This window comes from Nomascus leucogenys, chromosome 21, assembly GCF_006542625.1.
Source record: "Nomascus leucogenys isolate Asia chromosome 21, Asia_NLE_v1, whole genome shotgun sequence".
In the NCBI taxonomy this organism is placed as follows: domain Eukaryota; kingdom Metazoa; phylum Chordata; class Mammalia; order Primates; family Hylobatidae; genus Nomascus; species Nomascus leucogenys.
In genome coordinates this window covers 60,340,865-60,361,497 of record NC_044401.1, presented here as the reverse complement: position 1 = coordinate 60,361,497, position 20,633 = coordinate 60,340,865, and the positions used below count along the sequence as shown (strand labels likewise).

At 38.8% G+C, this 20,633-nt stretch overlaps 1 protein-coding gene and 1 long non-coding RNA gene across 9 annotated transcripts in view; one reads left to right on the top strand and one right to left on the bottom strand.

Moving 5' to 3' along the window:
* ITPR1 (inositol 1,4,5-trisphosphate receptor type 1) overlaps window positions 1-11,533 on the top strand; it is a 359,375-nt gene extending 347,842 nt beyond the window's left edge. For 4 of the 8 annotated variants that reach the window (XM_030802235.1, XM_030802234.1, XM_030802233.1 and 1 more), the window contains 2 exons: window positions 836-997; window positions 10,169-11,533. In XM_030802235.1, coding sequence (XP_030658095.1) covers window positions 836-997; window positions 10,169-10,255 — 249 coding nt within the window. In that variant the 3' untranslated portion in view covers window positions 10,256-11,533. The remainder of the gene's footprint in view (window positions 1-835; window positions 998-10,168) is intronic. The other 4 variants (XM_030802232.1, XM_030802231.1, XM_030802230.1 and 1 more) reach the window with 1 other exon arrangement.
* The window catches only part of LOC105738826, a 42,846-nt gene that overhangs the window by 10,220 nt on the left and 11,993 nt on the right, over window positions 1-20,633 (bottom strand). The window lies entirely within an intron of this gene.

Sequence of the window (20,633 nt, the reverse complement as noted above, 5' to 3'; positions counted from 1 at the left end):
CCATCAACCATTTCAGGCTGGAAGGAAAAGGAAACAAGAGGAGTGGTTTCTATAAGCTCATAAACGGGGACATTGAGGGAAGAGCCTATTCCCCATTTTCAGCCTCTTAATGATCTCCTCACCCACACAAACGCATACATGCACATGTATCTGTTAAGTGACAGAACACTTGGGACCTTAAAATTCACTTCACTTCAAGTGTTGGCAAAAGGTTTTCCCAGTATAATGCATTTTAAAATACACAGCATAATATGAGGTCCCTCGAGCAGTCAAATTCATGGAGACAGAAAATAGAATGGTGGTTGCCAGGGACTGGGGGGAATGGGGTTAGTGTTTAATGGGGATGGAATTTCAGCTGGGGAAGATAAAAAAATAGTTCTGGAAACATGATGGGGATGGTTGCACAGCAGTGTGAATGTACTTAATGCCACTAAACTATATGCTTAAAATGGTTACAGTGGTAAATTTTATGTTATGCATCTTTTACCACAATTTTTAAAAAAAACAAAACTCATCAGCCATGTAATTTGCAAAGATCAGAGCGGCAGTGGCAGTATTCAGATTTGGAGATTAGGACCCTTGTTTAGAACCTACATTTCCCCTATATTTAAATTTAAAGTGACTTCCTCTAAGAATTAAGAGTTCCATTGTATGCAATTAAAAAGATAGCTACTGAGCAATTAAAAAAATACACAGCACATTAGTTCTGCAATAGAAGGAGATAACCTAATGAGACTTAGGAAACATGGCATGGTAAGCTGGCCTTTCTTGTTTTTACCTCTAGAAGTGACTCAGTCTTTTTTTTTTTTTTTTTTTTTTTTAATGTGGATTCTAGGAAAGAAACCTTGACTGGTTTCCCAGGATGAGAGCCATGTCATTGGTCAGCAGTGATTCTGAAGGAGAACAGAATGAGCTGAGAAACCTGCAGGAGAAGCTGGAGTCCACCATGAAACTGGTCACAAACCTTTCTGGCCAGCTGTCGGAATTAAAGGATCAGGTAAAGAAAGAAAATCCCAGCGCCTACCCTCCCATCACCATCCCCACCCACCCCCACTATCACCACACCTAATCTGAGGAGGAAAAATCAGTAGTGCTTATGTTGAGGCGCTTCACCTAGATGGAAAAGGGAGCCAGGCAACACAGGACAAACCCACTCACTCCTCCAGTCTCCTCACCCCAATCCCCTTGACTGCCCTTTTCCGGGATAAAGCCATGGTGCTGCTTTCAGTGCTGCTCAGGACATGGCTTTAATATGAAAAACAAAACCAAAAAAAAGGAGGAAAATGCAGACTACTTCAGTGAAGTACTGTCCAAAAACCACTATGCATAAAGCTATACCCTTTTTACTTTATGTACTGATGGAAGATTAAAAGCTGTTTCTTGTTTTGCTCCCTAGCCCTCAGACTTGTCAAATCCTCACCCCAGATATTTAAATTCAGCATCCTAGGCTAAACCATAGTCATGGAAAAGCCCTTTTGGTTTCATTCCTTTCTCAGTGGCTTCTTGAGTGGCTATCATAGTACAGGAATTGTGCCAGGTGTTGGGGATAAAACAGTGAATAATATACACATACTCCCTGATCTCACAGGGCTTAACCATCTACAGAAATACCTGCACCCTGCTTCCTATCCGTAAGATAAATGCTTTGCCCTTATCATATGGATAGGAAGCAGGATGCGGGCAGTATTGTGGGCAGAATTTAAATTGGAAACAGGGAGTTTCCAGTTTAAAGTAAGTTGTAGGGGACATGTTTATACCAAACCCTGTGTCCTCTTTTTCTGCCCTTTTGACTCCATTAAAATGAACATGCCACAGTCACCAGGTGGTTATCTAGTGGTAGGATGCAGCTGTGTGTTAAGGACTTGTACCCTGGGTGGTGAACAGACCCTGACTGGTTTTATTAGTGCTTTTCTGTAAGTGATTGGGATAATCATGTTCAGTTCAGCATTTTATGTGAGCTTCTGAAAGCTCTTTAATCAACTCCATAGACAAGATTATAGTGTTGCACAGCAATAGGCATGGGCCATGTCTGCACTGGAGGTAAGTTGCAGGGAACCCCCACGGGTGATTTATCACTCTTACAAAGATCATAACTAATGAAAACCCCATCTAGAATGCTCTTACTGGAGATGTTTTACAGCGCATTTTTAATAATCATACTTTGATTTATATTAATATTTCTTTTCAAAGTAAATTATTCCAAACTGTACCCTGAGATACCATTTGGCCTCAAGTTCTTTTTTTTTTGTCTGTATTAAGATGCAAATAAAAAAGACTAGTAGGAAAAGAAGGCCTTATTTATGAAGGTTGTCTATAGCTCTGAGCTTGGTAGCTACATAAAATGAGTAATAACCTAAATAAGTAAAACTAATGAAGATCTAACTAGATTACTTCGCTTAATATTAATGTTTTACCCCCGCTGTGAAACATTTGGCAAATGTTCTGCAGGACTAAACTGACTCATGAGGACACTGGTGGCTACAGCTGTTTCTGGCACCGCCCCCCCAACCCCCCAGCGAGGTGAACTTTACACATCCAGCAAACTTTAGTTATCTTCTTCTTCCATTTGAGATAACTGTGGCTACAAGAATCTCAGTTAAATCAGATGTTTAAATTAGGTGCCAAAAAATCTTATACTGAGCTAATACTTAAATAAAGGAACACTTGAGTTCTCCATAAAATCTGGTGCCATTTTCCAAAGAAACAGAGGATCTTTGTTTCACACTCGTGGTACTGGAATTACAACGGTGAGGCATTCTAGCTCTCACGTGCCAATGCGAGTGGCATTCATTCTTGCTCACTCATTTCTGCTTCTCACTGTCACACTTGGAGGCTCTTTGGGGGTATGTTTCAGTTGATCTGAGAAACTGGGTGTTACCAATCTACTAGAGAGTTTCTTAAAATGTACCTGAAACAAACTATTAATGGGCATTCTGTGGTGGTAAAACCAGGCAACGCCTCCCTGCACTAGCTGTCCTTTCAGAGCTAAGAATCTGTTGTTTTGAATTGTTCACAAAGAGTGATTCTGAATCTGCTTCAGTGCACACTTTACAAACCAATGAGCCTCGTGAAAGGAGTGAGTTGAACTGAGGAATTAAAGAATACAGGTATAGTGCCAGGCGTGGTGGCTCATGCCTGTAATCCCAACATTTTGGGAGGACAAGGAGGGCGGATCACCTGAGGTCAGGAGTTTGAGACCAGCCTGACCAACATGGAGAAACCCTGTCTTTACTAAAAATACAAAATTAGCTGGACGTGGTGGCGCATGCCTGTGAGCACAGCTACTCAGGAGGCTGAGGCAGGAGAATCGCTTGAACTCAGGAGGCAGAGGTTGTGGTGAGCTGAGATCGTGCCGTTGCACTCCAGCCTGGGCAACAAGAGTGAAATTCCATCTCAAAAAATAAAAAATAAATACAGGTATAGGAGAGTACCCAAGACTTCAGATGTCATTTCACCTCATTCTCTTATTTTCTTGATGAGGATACCAAAGGAGCCCAGAAGGTTCTTAGGCATTGCCAGGGCGGGAGCTCCTGATCATCCAATCAGGGGTGTGTGTGTGTGTTTTCATTTGCTTTGTTATGTCACTGTACTGTTTGCCTTTCATGGTTGACTGTTTAAAATCTTATTCGTTTTTTAAAAAAAGCTTAAAGTTTCAGAAATCAAGTCGCATCATATACTCAAATGGTATGGAGGATACATTCATTGTCATTTTATACAACTGAGCATAGTAGAGACTTGGCATTTCTAAAATCCAAGATAAGATTATTTTGGTTAAGCCAAAGTTTTAGTTTAAACAAAATATGTAAAATTTGATTACATATGGACTAAGGTTCATTAAGTGACATTAAAACCAGTATGGTTTAAACTGCTTGAATCCAGCCTTTTATGCATTTTTTATTATGAAGTTGGCAATTGGAACCATTCTTCAGAAAGCCCTTCCCCTGTGAATGAATTTAAACTGTTTTTCTCTTGGAAGATATTATAAGTTAAAAAGAAGCATGAGAAGCCAGTAGTACATTCTCAAGTGCTTTTTACAAGGATTGATCTACTTAAGTTTTAAGGTACTCAGAATTACAGGAAAAAATCAGCATAGCTGCTTTTCTTTTTTTTTGAGGGTGCAGGGGGATTTGCATCTTTTAAAAGGAACTAGTCAGTGTTTTCTTTTGATTATGTAACTTCCTACAAACCTTTAATGCATTTGAGAATCAACTTGTTGAATAGATTTGAATTGTATTAAGTTTGGTCATAGCAATCATAAAGGTTTAAAAACCCTATATGTGCAAAATATATTAAAAAATGCAGATATGTTAGAGAGCTTTTCTTTCTTATATAGTAATTGTGAGAATTCCTGCTCTTTGTGGGAAAAAATTTGGAATTAAAAAATAAAAGCTCCATGAATGATTAATGAACAAGAAATCTTGTGATTTTTTTTAAAACAGCTATGATAGAATACCATTCACTAGTAAAAGTGCTAGAAAACACAAAAATTGCTCCATTACTTAGAGGTTTTTTTGTTTTGTTGTTGTTTGTTTTAGATTTTCTGATTTAAAAACCAGCAGAATCGAGCAATGATAGCTTAAATGTGGGCGGATGACTTTGGTCTTAATCTTTATTATTATTTACCTCTTCGGTTGGTTTGTTATGTATCAATCTGAGGGAAAAAAGTTCTTGTTAGGATATTAGTAAAATTATGGTTAGTGGTGTCACTTTTTCTATTATTGCCAAGAATGGTTGGTTAGGATTGCTATTCTAAGTATTATTTAACGATGCCTCTCATCTTGAAGTTTCCCCTCCCAAGAGATTCTGAATATTAAATGTGATTCTCTTACATTCTTATTCCAAGGAAGAGAACTAATGTAAGAACTTAAAAAAAATTTTTGCATGTTTTCTTCATAATGCAAAAGAGCAAATACTAAGAAGGGCTAACTTCCTTGAAAATGTGACTGGCTTCCTATAGGACAGTGACCATTATTTGTTGTTGCTAGGAATAGAAGAAGTGCTTGAAAATTCAGATCATATTAGCATGTTATAGCATTTGGCATTTTTCATGAAAGAGGGTTATCTTGCTAACATTAACTGCTTAAGGACAGAAGGCATAACACAAGATTAGAATAACTGCCCAAAGTTGGAAAATGGAATATTAAACGACCCGTACTGCATCTATGTTCCTTATACTGTGCTGGGACCACAAAAGAAGACTAAGTCAACATCTGCCCTCTAGATCCAGGATCTAGCAAGAAGGACAAAGAAGTAGACCTCTAGCAATCTGATACAGTATGAATGACTTGAGGCATGAATAGTTTCATGGAGCACAAAGAAGTAGGTAGGTAGTGGTCCTGTGTGAAGTTTGCAGTGCAGAAGGAGTTTAGCTTTTATAATGTTACAAGCAGGTGACTTCTGAGCTGGCAGAGAAATGCAGTAGGGGGCTTCCCAGGAAAGGAATCAGCATGAGCAGTGGCATGAAAATGCATGGCATGCTCAAGGAATGGCAGTATGTTCTGGTTAATTCCGTTCCTTCTTTCAGCCAACACATATGAAACACCTGTTTGCCAGGTGCGGCATTAGGTACTGGGGCTACAAAGATGAATAGATCCTCTTCTCTGCCTTCAAGAACTAAAAGTCTAGAGTGGGAAACAAGTAAACAGATAAATTATAATTAAACTTGGTGAGTGTGTAACTGAGCTATGAACACATTGCTCTGGGAATGAAGAAAAGGGAGTGATTTGTTCAATCTGATCTTCGGGAGAGGATTAGAGTAATTACCACATAAGTCTTCTCAGAGGTGGTAATTCAGGAGCTTGGTTTCAAAGCCTGAGTAAGAGATGGCCAGGTGAAATAGAGAGGAACAGAGCATTAGGGATCAACTCTAAGAATCTGAATGATATCTATACATTGATAGTATATCAACATAATTGTATTCAAGGGATGGTTTGGTTTCATTTCTTAGTATTTGAGGCTCATCATTCTGAACATGACTGATTTTATAGGGCTGTAGAAAGTAATTGTGATTACTAGAATTTGCTAGCTGTTTAGAATCTGAGTAACCAAGACCTTACTGTAACATGAAAGCAGCTTTTCAAAGACTATTAAGATGTGTTATAAACCAGAAATATGGCATTTGTGTGCTGTCAATGAACTTTCCTTCCTATGCCAGCTTTAATCATTTAGAGGCCATACTGGTAGATTAAAATTTGCCCATTTCTACTGTATGCCTCGTGTTTTCATGAACAGTCTTTCAGATGTTTGGCTGTATCTGACTTACAAAGCTACACTATTCTTTACTTCTTGTTTAGATGAGTCAAAAGGAGGAATGCTGAAATTCAAGCTAGTTTCTACATTTGTATAGATGTGAAGAACAGCATTACTACAACTGTTTATCCTCAGCTACATGGGAATTTTGAGGTTTGGTTTGGGTTTTTTGTTTTGTTTTGTTTTTGAGACGGAGTCTCCCTGTGTTGCCCAGGCTGGAGTGCAGTGGCACGATCTCAGCTCACTGCAGCCTCCACCTCCCAGGTTTAAGTGATTCTCCTGCTTCAGGCCCCCAAGTAGCTAGGATTACAGGCATGCACCACCATGCCTGGCTAATTTTTGTATTTTTAGTAGCGATGGAGTTTCACCATGTTGGCCAGGCTGGTCTCGAACTCCGGGCCTCAAGTGATCTGCCTCCCAAAGTGCTGGTATTACGGAGTGTGCCACCATGCCCAGCCATTTTGAGGATTTTTAAATGTACTATAAAGGAGACATCTCACACTACGCAAAATAGATGTTTCAATATTAGAATTTTGAATACCGTTACCATAGATTTTTTTAATCAAGATTCAATTTTGTTTCAGATGTCCAGAGAGATTATTATCTGACAAAAATGCTAAGGATAGACTTTGGTCATTATATTTGTTTTGATATAGGTACGAGTAACAGACAATAATGATGCCTTATAACAAGATACATAGATAGTACGTGTGAATGTATGTAGGTGGGGTAGGTAAGTAGATAAGAATTGAACTAGTAAAACCAGAAATTATGTGAGAATATGCACTAAGAGGCTGGGGAAACCTAAGCGTCCAGAATTGTTGGCCTCAGTTTCTTATAAGTCAGATTTAGTCCTTCAGGGTTTTGAGGGGTTTTTTTTTTTTTTTTTTTTTTTGGTTCTCTTATAATTGTAATTGGATGATGACTGCTACTAAAAGACCAAACACTTTAGCAGTTGCCCAATTCCTTCTCCTTTAGCAGTCACTTAAATGGCAGTGATGTTGACTTAAATGACAGCCATTCTGTCTAAAAGGCCATGGTTAATCAAAACAGGATCAGTCAAATGTGTGTGCCTACTATATGCTCAGTTGCAGAGAATCTTCTCCAAGAGCTTCCCTCATTTGAGAAAAATAATATATGTACACAAATTACTTTTTTTAAAAAAAAGTGTTCATGTATGTGCTCAAAATGATCTTGTCCAATTTTGGAGATTATCAGTGAAAAACCTCTTCTAGAGCAGTGGTTCTCAAAGTGTAGTCCCCAGACCGGCAACATCTACATCATCTGGGAAATCGTTAGAAATGCAGATTCATGGGACCTACCCCAGACCTACTGAGTCAGAATCTCTGTTTCTGATCTGTGTTTTAACAAATGTTCTGGGTGATTCTGGTGCATGCTGAAGTTTGAGAACCATTCTTCTAGGGAAACAGGAAAGAACATTAGATGTGTAGTTGGTACTTAAAATTATCAGGAATATGACTACCTGAGCAAAGAACTGGCCAATAACCCACATCAGTGGGGAGCCTTAAGGTTAGGGAGGGAGGGAGAGTGGGTGATGGGATCACTTAAAAAGACAAATGAATAGGGCTGCAAACGAGGAGGTATCAGGCCGCAGCTGTGGAAGTGAAAAGGAAGCCAGGCCACCAACTGAAGACTCCTTTGTTGTAAAGTTTTAGAGGTTTCTTCAAGTTTAAGAGAAAGACTAACTGACAAATTGAAAAGTCAAGGAGAGCTGATTTAACAAACAGGGATGAAAATATGCATACTAAAAGGTCATCTCAAATACAAGTAGTTATTTAAAGCAAAATTGCAGGGGGAAAAAAGTCTTAATGGCCAACTTTGACATTCTCCTTTGAGTTGAAAGATTTCAGCAGCTTTAAATATAAGCTTTGAGTAAAGTATCCTTCAATAAGGGTTGAGCACACCAAGATTTTTTTTTTTCCAAGACAAGATCTCAGTTGCCCAGGCTGCAGTGCGGTGGCATCATCACTGCTCACTGCAACCTCCACCTGCCAGGATCAAGTGATCCTCCCACTCTTAGCTTCCCAAGTAGCTGGGACTACAGGTGCATGCCACCATGCCTAATTTTTTTTCCCCTTTGGTAGAGATGGGGTTTTGCTACATTGCCCAGGCTGGTCTCGAACTCCTGGGCTCAAGCAGTCTGCCAACCTCAGCCTCCCCAAGTGGCGGGATTACAGGCGTGAGCCCGCTGCACCTGGCTGAGCACACCAAGATTTCTAAATCAATCTGAACACTTGAGATTATCCAAATTTAGCTAAGTTGTATTGGATTCCCTCTCAAGGTTACCTGCCAAGGGAAGGGTTGTGGGAGAAAAATCTGAGCTATCAGGCAGTAAGATGAATGAATTACTGGCATTTTAACCTAACTGTGAATTTATTTCATGTGTCATATTAGGTTCTCCTTCCTGAGCTGAATCTGTGGATACAGTGTAGCGTGTAAGGCTTCCTTTAAAGATGTCACTCACCTAAGGAAACTTCAGGGGCTAGCTGGAATTTCCTAATCCAATTCTGTATTAAAAGCTTTATTAAAAGCTACCTTTTGGAAATATTAAGTCCTTGTAAATCTTCTCATCTAAATTACAACAGAGAAAGCATCTCCACAGGAGCCTCAAAATGGTATTTTGATTTGAGAGGATAATGCTAGTTTTGAAGAAGAAAAAATAACCACATTAAAATTGAACCTAGGTAAATTACTCTTGTTTTATGTTCTCTCCAGATATTTTGTACCAAAAATTAGTTCAAGTGAAAAGTGAGATTAAGGCATCTACTATGTGACAGATGCTGTGCTAAGAAATTTACATATAACCTCGCAATTCTCCACCAATCAGCTAGGAATTATCATCCTGCTTGTATGGATGAGAAAACAGACTTTGATAAGTTAAATGACAAAACCGTAAGAAAGTAGATCTGATTCCAAAACCTTTATTCTTTTTACCCTAATTCCCCTACAATTTTAGGAAGCTAAAAACATAGGAGTAGGACCTTAACCCACTTGTGGACAACAGTTTTTTCGAATATATATTTCGTACAGCCTTTTTATCTCAGTTGACTTGAATGCTCAGCCTTAAATCCGAAACTAAGACTAACTGGGTTAAGGAAAATCTTAATACAGAGACAAAGTAAGTATGCCCTAAAATACCTAGAACAGGTCTAGAAATCCATCAACATGAGAATATATTTAGTTCAGCAACCAGATGAATAGAATCGGCTTCTTGCTTGGGGTTTTGAAAGCCCTTTTTCATTTGAACTAGTCTTAGGCAAGGTCTCGCCTGACCTTCGGTGAGCCTCAGTGTCTACTGGGTGGCAAGAAATAGATACCGTGAATGGTCACAGCATTATTTACAGCATTTAATCATTCTGGACCTCAAAGAGATTTGAGAACATTTCTCATTTTCCTAGTTATGGTAGGTAATTTTTTTTTTCTCTAACCAACTACTCAAAGAGTCACTGAAGAGAAAAATCAGGACCCACTGAAATGGTGTGGACATAAACCGTCCCTCTCAAATCTAGGATTCTAAACACTGCTTTTCTTGTTAGTATGGCGTGTTGTTACTATTGTACAAAGCCACCATTTTCCAATGAGTCTTCAAATCATTTGGAAATGGATTTGGGAAACAAGAAAGAATCCTGTGCTTTTATTGTTTTTTGTTTCTTTATGAAACAAGTAGCAAGCAATACTTCTGAATGTTACATTGCATGACTAGGTCACAGAATTTCCCATTCTGCCTATGAAGATGCCCTTTTTGAAGTGCTGTGTGTTTGATATAGCGATGGTACACTATTTGTAGAAAGTGGGTTTCAGTATAAACCATAACCACAGAGGTAAATCTATGGTTCAGTATGCGATTTGACGTACAGGAAGTATCTGAGTCTAATGATGAAACTTTTTAACTTTCCAGATGACAGAACAAAGGAAGCAGAAACAAAGAATTGGTCTTCTAGGACATCCTCCTCACATGAATGTCAACCCACAACAACCAGCATAAGCAAATCAAAGAAAGGAATTGTATTTACCTTTTATAATTATTATTAGTGTGGGTATGGCTAATGAGTTCCGATTCACCCACGAAGGTTACATTTATGCTGAATACATTTGTAAATACTCAGTTTTATACTGTATGTATATGATTGCTACTCTAAAGGTTTGGATATATGTATTGTAATTAGAATTGTTGGCATGATGACATTTCATTTGTGCCAAAAATATTAAAAATGCCTTTTTTGGAAGGACTAACAGAAAGCACCTGATTTGCACTTGAACCAGATTATAGATTTAAAAGTATATGACATGTATTTTGTATTTAAAACTAGAATAGCCAGTATTTATGTTTTTTATAAAACTGTGCAATACGAATTATGCAATCACAATACATTTGTAGCTCCCGAGTGTCCTAAAGGGAGTGCACATCTTTGAAGCTGGTGTGTTAATACTATGTAATAAATGGTTAACTATCAAATGATGCTGCTGCCAAAATTATATTAACAGTGAGTTTCAGGCCCCTGGGCATTTTGTACCCTGTAATTATCCTATGGTGATGCTGTTTCTCGTTAGTGGCAGTAGTGCCTCCGTCTCCTAGTGATAATGCTCCAAGTCTATGAACTGTTAAATCAGCATTCATTTTAAGAAAAGCAACTTTAGTTTCAAAGATACTTTTAAGCTTCTAAATTGATCATTTAAACTATTTCTTTAAATAAGAGAGCCAAATTAGAGGCTCATACTTTAGCTTGTGAAGAAGATAATGAATTTTTTAAAGGGAACTTTTTATGCAATGTTCAGGATAAATGCATACTGCTGGCCAATCAGTGTCATCTCCTGGGTAAATTTTGATGTCACGCTATAAAGACATGCATAATTGATGGTTTCTAGATTATCTAGTCCAAACAATAGAGTTTATTTTTTCTTCATCTGAACCAACATGCTACAGTAGCTAAGAAGTATTAAAACTATATACATCCATATAAAGATGAAATATGAACTATCTCATTAGAAGTCATAGTTGAACACAGACATGTTATTCTTCTGAAAGAGCCACGTTTTGGTTTTATTTCTTGTCACATGATTTCTTTTCCTGCTGGATGAAAAGTATGAAAGGAAACTTTTATATCTGTTGCCTAGTTTTGTATATGGATCTCATTTTACAAGAGAATCTCTCTGCAAAAAAAAAAAAAGTTTAAAAATGCATTGAAAGCAGAGTTCTGAAATGAGTAAAGTTTGTAAATGCATATATAAAAATATTTAATAAATGATGCAGAATATACAGTGACTGGCTGGTGGCTTTCATTTGGCATTTGTGACTTAACTGCTATTCCAATTATATACTTTCTTTAGGATCAGTTTGAAGTACAATCGGTTTGATTACCAGGTTAATTCAGAAAATGTTTACCTGATTATTTTTAAAAACACTTGCTGTTGTTATGACAACTCTGAGGAATTATTAGAACAAACATTGGGGAGTATTTAATACAACACTCTTTCATTCTTCTGGATTAGTGACTGCCAGCCAGGCTGTCGGGAGCGCCCTACTAAATCTCCTGTCTCTTATGCTTTTACTGGGGCATCTTTAATTTGCTGTACGCAATGTGGAAGTATCAGGAACAGCTGAAATTTGTTTTAGCTCATGCCCAGTGGTCAGGGTCCTTCAGCAAAGTGTAAAATGTTTTTACAGAGCCACCTTGCCTGTCCAAACGTAGTAAAACCTGTTCCCTCCTCAAATCAGTGCTTGCCCTGGCTGCTTTTTTTGACACTGATTTTCTCTATGCTTTGGTAAATAATACCACCCAATGTTGGGAACTGGGTCAAGATTAAATTCCAGTTAAATGGCTAGTTTCGTAACTAATGCTTCTATTTTATCAATTTGATAACTTAAAAACAAATTAATTTTTTCCAGTCAGTGCAGCCTGTCTCCACAAAATTTTTCCATCGTAAGGCAAGCCTAAGACAGATACCTACTTTTATCTGTAAGCAAAATGGCAATCTATGCTAACCCCCACAATGCACACGTTAGCTAGCAAGGACTTGCTTTTCCCCTGGGCTTTCTCTTTGATCTCTCACACTGCCCAACGCGATGTGGCAGTGTGTGTGGTTTGTCTCCCAAGTCCCATCCAGTTCATTGGAAAGTTCTGCATTGACATGCCAAGTTGCAGCTTTTACAGGTTTGTCATGTTCCGTTTGAATCCTGTCACTTAAGATATAAATCTTCATTCAGTGTGCCAGCTTCAGCAGAAAATAAATGAAATTGGAATGCCACTCCACCCTCCATGCAGTAGATCCTACCCTTGCCGTTTGGGTGTGAACACTAAAGCTAGTAGAATTGAAACATACAATTTGAAGTTAAAACTCCGGTGGCCTTTGATGTGTAATTGTAATTCTGCCTGCTTCCTTCACATTGTGCCTTTCCAACACCTCTATTTTAAGATCAAGGTCCAAGTCACCTTCAAAGTTACCTACCCGGATGAAGAATTAGTGTTATCAGCGTGAAAGTACGGTAGTACTCGCTAACATGCAAGAAAGCCAATGTTATTTAATTAAGCCGTTTTATTTAATATGAACAGTTTGCTACAGCACCAATTCAAGTTTCAAGCATTTGCAAATTTCCCTAACTAATCCATCTGTTAAAGGGTCTGGGAAATTCCATTCCACTTCTCTAACATTTATGGGATCTTACCCTTTCCATGCCCCTAATATTGTGTAGTGATTACCCTGTTTCTCTCTACAAGTAAAGCTTCCACTCTGTTTGCTGTCGTCCTAAAGGTCTAAATGATATTCCACCCTGTTCAGTTTTCTCCTAGTGCTGTATTTATCTGTATTTACCCTGCCCCCCAACATATAAAATATGACTTTAATCTCATTCTTTAAAAATGTGATACTATTCACTTAGTTTGCTTTCAAGTTCATGTTCCTTATTCATTGTTCTTCATTCAGCCAATTTTTTTTTATTTGGTTGCACTTTCTGGAAATGAATTGCTTGATTTTGCTCCTGTAAAACGTGCTCTTTCACTGTGTTTCACTGAGTACTTCCTAATATAAATTATAAAGCAAGCATACTTTATCTATGGATGCTAATCAACAACTCTGTCTTTGCAGCAGCAAATACAAAGCTGTTTGTCTCCCAAGTCCCATCCAGTTCATTGGAAAGTTCTGCATTGACATGCCATGTGCTAGTGGGAAATTATTAAGATCTCTAGAGTAAATTAAGAAAATAACCTGTTAAAAATTCAATTGTAGATCTCTGTATACTCCTACTATAGACGGCTTGGATAAAGCCTTAATGGGCAATAGCCTGAAAGTTTCTGATAGTTATTTTAAGGCTAATAATGAGACCCTTAGCCTGACTTTTGAGCGGCATGGAGGGAAATTTACTCCTTCGAAACTATTACAAGCATAACTACATACATATAGAAGTAGAGTTGGGTTTTTGCCAAAACACTTTTTTTTTTTTTTTTTTTTTTTTACAGATTTTGATAACATATGTGCTTGTTAGAAGACAAATTATATGACAGTAAAAGTCACTTTTACATAAGACAAAATATAATAACAAAGGACTCTTACTGAAGGCTCTTGAGACACTGTACAAAAGAAGTGAAACTTACTTTAAATAAGATAAGAAATTGAGCCCTAAAGAAGTAAAGTAACTTGTCCAAGGACTCAGCTCCAGAATAAATAAAGATATCCTGACTAAGCAAAATACAGAGAGCTCTTCCCACTTGCTATCTCCCTTCCAGAGTGGGGATATCAGTAATCAGTTTCCCATAACAGTTCTCCCTTTACACAAAGCACTCATGCAGAACTTTATTTTGTCCTACATGTGGAACAATACAGATCGATTTGTTTTTTCTTTTCAAATCTCTTTCATGAGATGATGGATCTACACATTAGAAAGTATTGACTCTGAATATTTTGTCAAGACCGAAAACTTTGTGGCAAAGATAAGCAGCGAGTGAGCTCCTAAAGTCTTTATCTTTCACAACTACAAATCTCTTGTATATAGCTCTTACATAACTGCATTTTTCAAAGGGAGAATCCATCCTCGGCCCAATCAAGGTGGCTTCTACCTAGGGAGAATGTGCAGGTGCACACTGGTGTCCTCTCCTACCACAGAAGTCAGTGTTCATTGGCAAACTCTGCCTTGGTCTTGTTCCTTACACTAATAATTTAACAATCAACTAGAATGTTGGAAAACCCCCATAAAGATTTCAATTTTACAGAAAGTACCCAAAATTCCACTAGTTTTGCATCACAAAGTAGTGGTTGAAGTAAAGTTTTGAGTAAAACGCCGTGTGTGTGGTTTTTGTGGGTGGTTGCAGCTCAGAACAACGTTTAGGCCTCATCAATTATCTGACAGGAGAGAGTATGATGGCAATTTATAATAAGATTATTATAATTATCATACACATTTTTCCATCTTTGGTATCATATGCCACGTTAAGCAACTCTTACAACCCAGAGGCCAATTCAGAAGCATAACAAGCCTTCAGGTCTGGAACCAAAAAAGTCTACTAAAATCAAGAAAATAAAAAGGTAGACCACTGGTGGGTTTTTACATTTGGTCAACTCAGACAATGCCATGGAGTCTCCAGCTGCTGGCATTTTAAACTCATTTGGTAAAACAAATCTGTAGCTTACTAGGGCACAACATTAAAAAAAAAATTACCAAAGGAACATCTTAAAATACTTTAAGGTCATGACAAACCAGTGTGAAAGAGAATCCTAACACCTAGAAGCGAAACTGCATCATCCACCCAGCTTGGAGAGAAAAAAGAAAGCCAAAAACCACTATAGAATAAGAATGCAGAGTTTGAGAAAACCCCTAAGGTGAATTCTGAACAACAACACAAAGAGTCCAACAACATAAGAAGTGCATACTGTATGCAAGAATCACTAATGGAAAGAGTTTGCCAGCACATTTATAATGACCTCACAATAGATGGTTGGTCCCAGGTAAATGAAACTTTAGACAATCCAGGAATTTAACCTATTTACTCCTGAGCATAAGTCACATACTTATCACCTATGGTATCTCATAAAGTCTTGTGAGAAGCTTTTTGTAAAAGTTCTCTGCAGAAAAACAATTAGGGTTTGGTATAAAACTGGGACAAGGAGACCTGAACCACACAAGGCTTAGGTGCTAGGTCTGTGTCAGAGACCACATGGCAACATGGTGGAATGGAAAGAACATGGGCCTCGAGGTGGATAAGAATTCTAATACCATTTCTGTCATTGAAATGTTATAACTTGGAGCAAGTTACTAATGATTTTAATGTGCAGTTCCCCCCTTCTCAAGAGTAGAGATGCTACCATGTACTTCTTTGGGCAGTAATGGGCATCAAGAAAGATAATCTATACCAAGAGTCTGGCATATAGCTGAAAGGTTACTTCCCATTCCTTTGCAACATAACCATTTCCTTTTTTTCATAGCTATCCACAATCTCAGCTAACTATTGCATGACCAAAAGCTTCTTTCTGTTCCCACTAAATGGGTCTGATGTTATTACTGTGGGATCCTAAATCTACATGTCTTAACATGACATATTTGGGCCACATCCAGTCATTTAAAAAACTTTTATCTTTCTATCCAAATTATGTTTTAACTATCAATTTGAACTGAATAAATTCATAAAGAAACCTCTCATACAGCTTATGACTTCCAGATAACTATTCTCATATTTTTTTAGCAGTGCTGGATTCAAATCTGACTTCCTTTTTTAAAATAAATCTTGGGCCGGGCACAATGGCTCACGCCTGTAATCTCAACACTTTGGGAGGCCAAAGTGGATGGATCACCTGAGATCAGGAATTCGAGACCAGCCTGGCTAACGTGACGAAACTCCGCCTCTACTAAAAATACAAAAATTAGCCAGGTGTGGTGGCGCACGCCTTTAGTTCCAGCTACTCAGGAGGCTGAGACAGGAGAATCACTTGAACTCGGGAGGCAGAGGTTGCAGTGAGCCAAGATTGTGCCCCTATACTCCTGCCTAGGCGACAGAGTGAGATTCCATCTCTAAATAAATAAATAAAATAAATCTCTACAGAAAAAATGTTTTATCTTAGGAATGACAATATATTTCCTTAGTTTGTGAAGGGCCTTCACTTACATTCTCCTTTAAACCTCCCAGTCTTGTCAAGTAGATATTATCCCTGATGTCTGAATGGTCCCAAGTTGCACTATCTTTAACATTCAAATACAAATTCTACACCACATCTCACTACCTATAGAAGACCCAGAGTCTCCTTAATAATTTCTTTCTGAGAAGGATCCTGAGAAGGAGCAGAGACCCTACCTTGGGGGCCCGTGAGCCCCTCTGCAACCCAAGCATGAAAATAAAGGAAAATCTTGAATTCCTTCAAGGGCAATTCCAGGCACCTAGCTAGCCCTGAGAAGCAAATAAGCAACTTGTTAAGCAATAAAGTAATATAATAGCAGGCTCAGCACAGTGGCTCATGATTTGGGAGGCTGAGGCAGGTAGACTGCTTGAGCCCAGGAGTTCAAGACCAGCCTGGGCAACATGGTAAAACCCCATCTCTACAAAAAATATAAAAATTAGCCAGGCATGGTGGCACACACCCGTAGTCCCAGCTACTCAGGAGGCTGAAGTAGGAGGATCTCCTGAGCCCAGGGAGGTCAAGGCTGCAGTGAGCCAAGATCACACCACTGCACTCCAACCTGGGCAACAGAGTGAGACACTGTCTCAAAAATAATAAAATAAAATAAAATAAAATAATAGTAGCTTAAAACAATAGCCATGGAAGTCATGAGATGTTTGGTTCCCTAAAGAAACTATAGATAGTATCTTAACATATGTCCTTGAGTTGTTTTTCAAAAACCCAGACCACTACCAAAGGAAAAATGCTGTCAGCTGGCAGGTAAACCTCAGATAAGGGGGAACTGAGGACGGAACTCTGACCACTGTTCTTTGTTCTAAATTTCTTCTTGAAGGGCCTGGAGGAAGTTATTGCCCACAGGCCAGAGCTAACATTCTTTTCTGCTGACCTCAAATTTTTCTACAAAGCTTCACCTCCTTAAACAATTGCACATTAGAAAATATCTCTGAATCCACCTATGATCTGTGGGCTGTACCCTTCCACTCCTACTCCAATTTGAGATATCCCACCTTTTTAGGTTTAAACCAATATGTAGCCTCATGTATCGATTTATGACTTTGCCTGTAACCTCTGCTAAGCTGCCTTTAAAAACCCTTACCTGTGTAAGCCATCTGGGAGTTCAGGTCTTAAGCATGAACTCCCTGATCCTCCTTGCTTGGTGCCCTGCAATAAATGCCTCACTTTCTCTCCCTGCAATCCCGATGTCAGTGTGTGGCTTTGCTGCTCTGGGTGGGCAGACCCAAGTTCAGTAAGTAACCATTCTAAGGAGGGTGTTTACACCTTCTTCATGATCCCTTGTCACTGTTTCATCCTCAATCCTGATTCCAACCCAATTATCTGTTCCTTCTCATCATCTCCCCTCTCTTTATTTCACTAGTGTGGACACAGCTCTCTCTCCTTCCTGTCCCCAAAGCACCACTATCATCTGGGCTTTGTGAAGAACAGATCTTTAGTGGAAGAAGATTACAACAAGGAATAGGAAACAATTTAAAATTGAGAATCAGCCATTAAAGCTCCCTCTTCCTTTTCACTCATGGGAGGAGCAACTTCTCTTCTCAGCCTGTTGGCAGGCAAGCGTCTACTTTTTCTTTCCCACTTGCCTAAACAAACAAAAGCAACACAAAAGAACAGCAAAAAAAAAACCTTCCTTCCAGCCTCAAGTGAAAACCAAAAATTCTTGTTTCTTTACTATGGAGAGCAATTTTAGCCCTCAGTTCCCAGTCATTCCTCTCTAGATTAGGCCTTTACCTTGGCCTAAAAAAAAAAAAAAAAAAAAAGCTATAATTCTGTCATTCTTAGCTTCCACTTACAGGGCAAACTGGCTGCTAAAATAGCATTTTTTCTGATACATCCCTATTTTACGGAACAAGAAATGTCTTTAGAAAGTTGAAGTGATTTGGGCCAGGCGCAGTGGCTTACGCCTATAATCCCAGCACTTTGGGAGGCCGAGGCGGGTGGATCACCTGAGGTTAGGAGTTCGAGACCAGCCTGACCAACATGGAGAAACCCTGTCTCTACTAAAAATACAAAATTAGCCAGGATTACAGGATTACATGCCTGTAATCCCAGCTACTCAGGAGGCTGAGGCAGGAGAATCGCTTGAACCCAGGGGGTGGAGGTTACGGTGAGCCAAGATCATGCCATTGCACTCCAGCCTGGGCAACAAGAGCGAAACTCCATCTCAAAAAAAAAAAAGAAAGTTGAAGTGATTTGACCAAACCAGAACACCAGACCTGGGATTCAAAGCCAGATCATCTGACCTCATGTATATTCCTCAGTATCCCAGTGCTTCACTATGTGAGGTGCCATCCAGCTATGTTCCTGTGTCTGCACTTCTACCTGCCCACCTTGCCTGGGGGAGATGTGTAAGGTATCAGAGTTCTAAGAGATGCAAAGAAAAGTCAGAGTTCTTAAAGGCAAAAGCTGCAACTAGTTCATTTCTGTATTGTTAGTACCTAGCACAATTCCTTCCAAACAAAGAGGGTCAATGCCTTTGAGGGGTAAAAAAAGATTATTTTTGAAACTGCACTTAATCTGCTTGTTTTGGAGCCAAGGGCAAGGAGGAGTCTTTCATTAAGGAAGGAATATCTAGCAGTGGCCCAAAAAGAAGGTGCATATAGAACTGAACATCAGGCAGTCACTGCTCTTTTTGCTGCTAACTGACCATTCAATCCTATAAACTAACCATTAATCACAACGCCTCTGGCTCCAGTAACCCTGGTTCACAACATTCTCCAATTTGCTCCCTCTAACCAGGGGATCCCAATCTCTCTTCCTCCTTCTTTCAATTCTTATAACAAAGCTGTGATTTAGCATGGTCTCTATGAATGTGTAAATTCAGACCCACATATACTTTCATACTCCTCTCTCCACCCGACTCCCTTATCTAACAATGCTAAAAGATAATCCCTCAACAATCCAGGTAGTATTATGGCAGTTCTCATTATACCTGAAGAGACAGAGCATATTTAAGTAGCCTAAAGAAATTATGGCCATTTTCAATAACAAATAATTATGGTTCATTTATACATAAACCATATGTAAATCACTTGAGTTAGTCTCCCAACCAGACTTAACAAATTTTAGTATTTCTGCTAATACTAGAAATTTCATAATGGGCCAAAGGACTTGGGGGTGGATGGAAGTCTTTAATAGCTCTTTTTGTACTATTCTATAGTATTTTAAACTGAAACTCTGACATGCTTCAGATCTGTGTCCCCACCTAAATCTCATGTAGAAGTGTAATCCCTATTGTTGAAAGTGGGGCCTGGTGGGAGGTGACTGGATCATGGGGGCGGAGTTCTCATGAAGGGTTTAGCACCATCCCTCCTTGATACTGTAGAGTGAGTGAGTTCTCATGAGATCTGGTTGTTTAAAAGTGTGTAGCACCTCCTGCACCCTCTCTTCCTTCTACTCCAGCCATTTGAAGTGCTGGCCCACTGTTTTCCCTCCGCCATGACTAACTTTCCTGAGGCTTCGAGGCCCAGAAGCAGAGCAGATGACACCATGCTTCCTGTTCAGACTGCAGAACCATGAGCCAATTAAACCTTTTTTTCTATAAATTACCCAGTCTCAGGCATTTTTTTATGGCAATGTGAGAATGGACTAATATAAATTCTCATAATTACGGGTAGAGTACAGTACAACCACTTTGAAAAACAATTGAAGTTAAAAAAAAAAATAAACACACCTACTAAAAAATCCAGAAATCCTACTACCAAGTATTAATCCAAAAGAAATGAAAATATATGTCTATACAAAAACCTATATGCAAATTATAAACAGCTTTATCAATATCACCTCAAACTGGAAACAAACCAAATGTCCATCAACTAGTAAATGAATAAACAAATGGTGGTGCAAACATACAATGGCGATTGTGTGCAGGTGGCCCACAGCCCACATACCCCGGACTGCTAATGTTTGGGTTGACTCACGGTACCTTTACCCTTTTTAGCACATTCAGTGTGCATACTTTTTGAACTAAGTATTTCACAGAGTTGGGCAGGAGGGCAAGGGTCAAAAACCTGCTCACTAGAGAGCAAGGTAGCACTGGCAGTGAAACTTAAAATGATTTGTGCTCCTGATTTAAATAAAAATAATCAGTTGCCTGTGTTTTAGAACTTCCAAATGGAACAGTCCTGTAGGTATGCTGCACTAGTTTCCCACTGTTGCTGTAACAAATTACCAAAAACTTAAAGGCTTAAAACAACACAAATTTACTATCTTACAGTTCTGCTTGTCCACGTTCCTTCTGAAGGCAC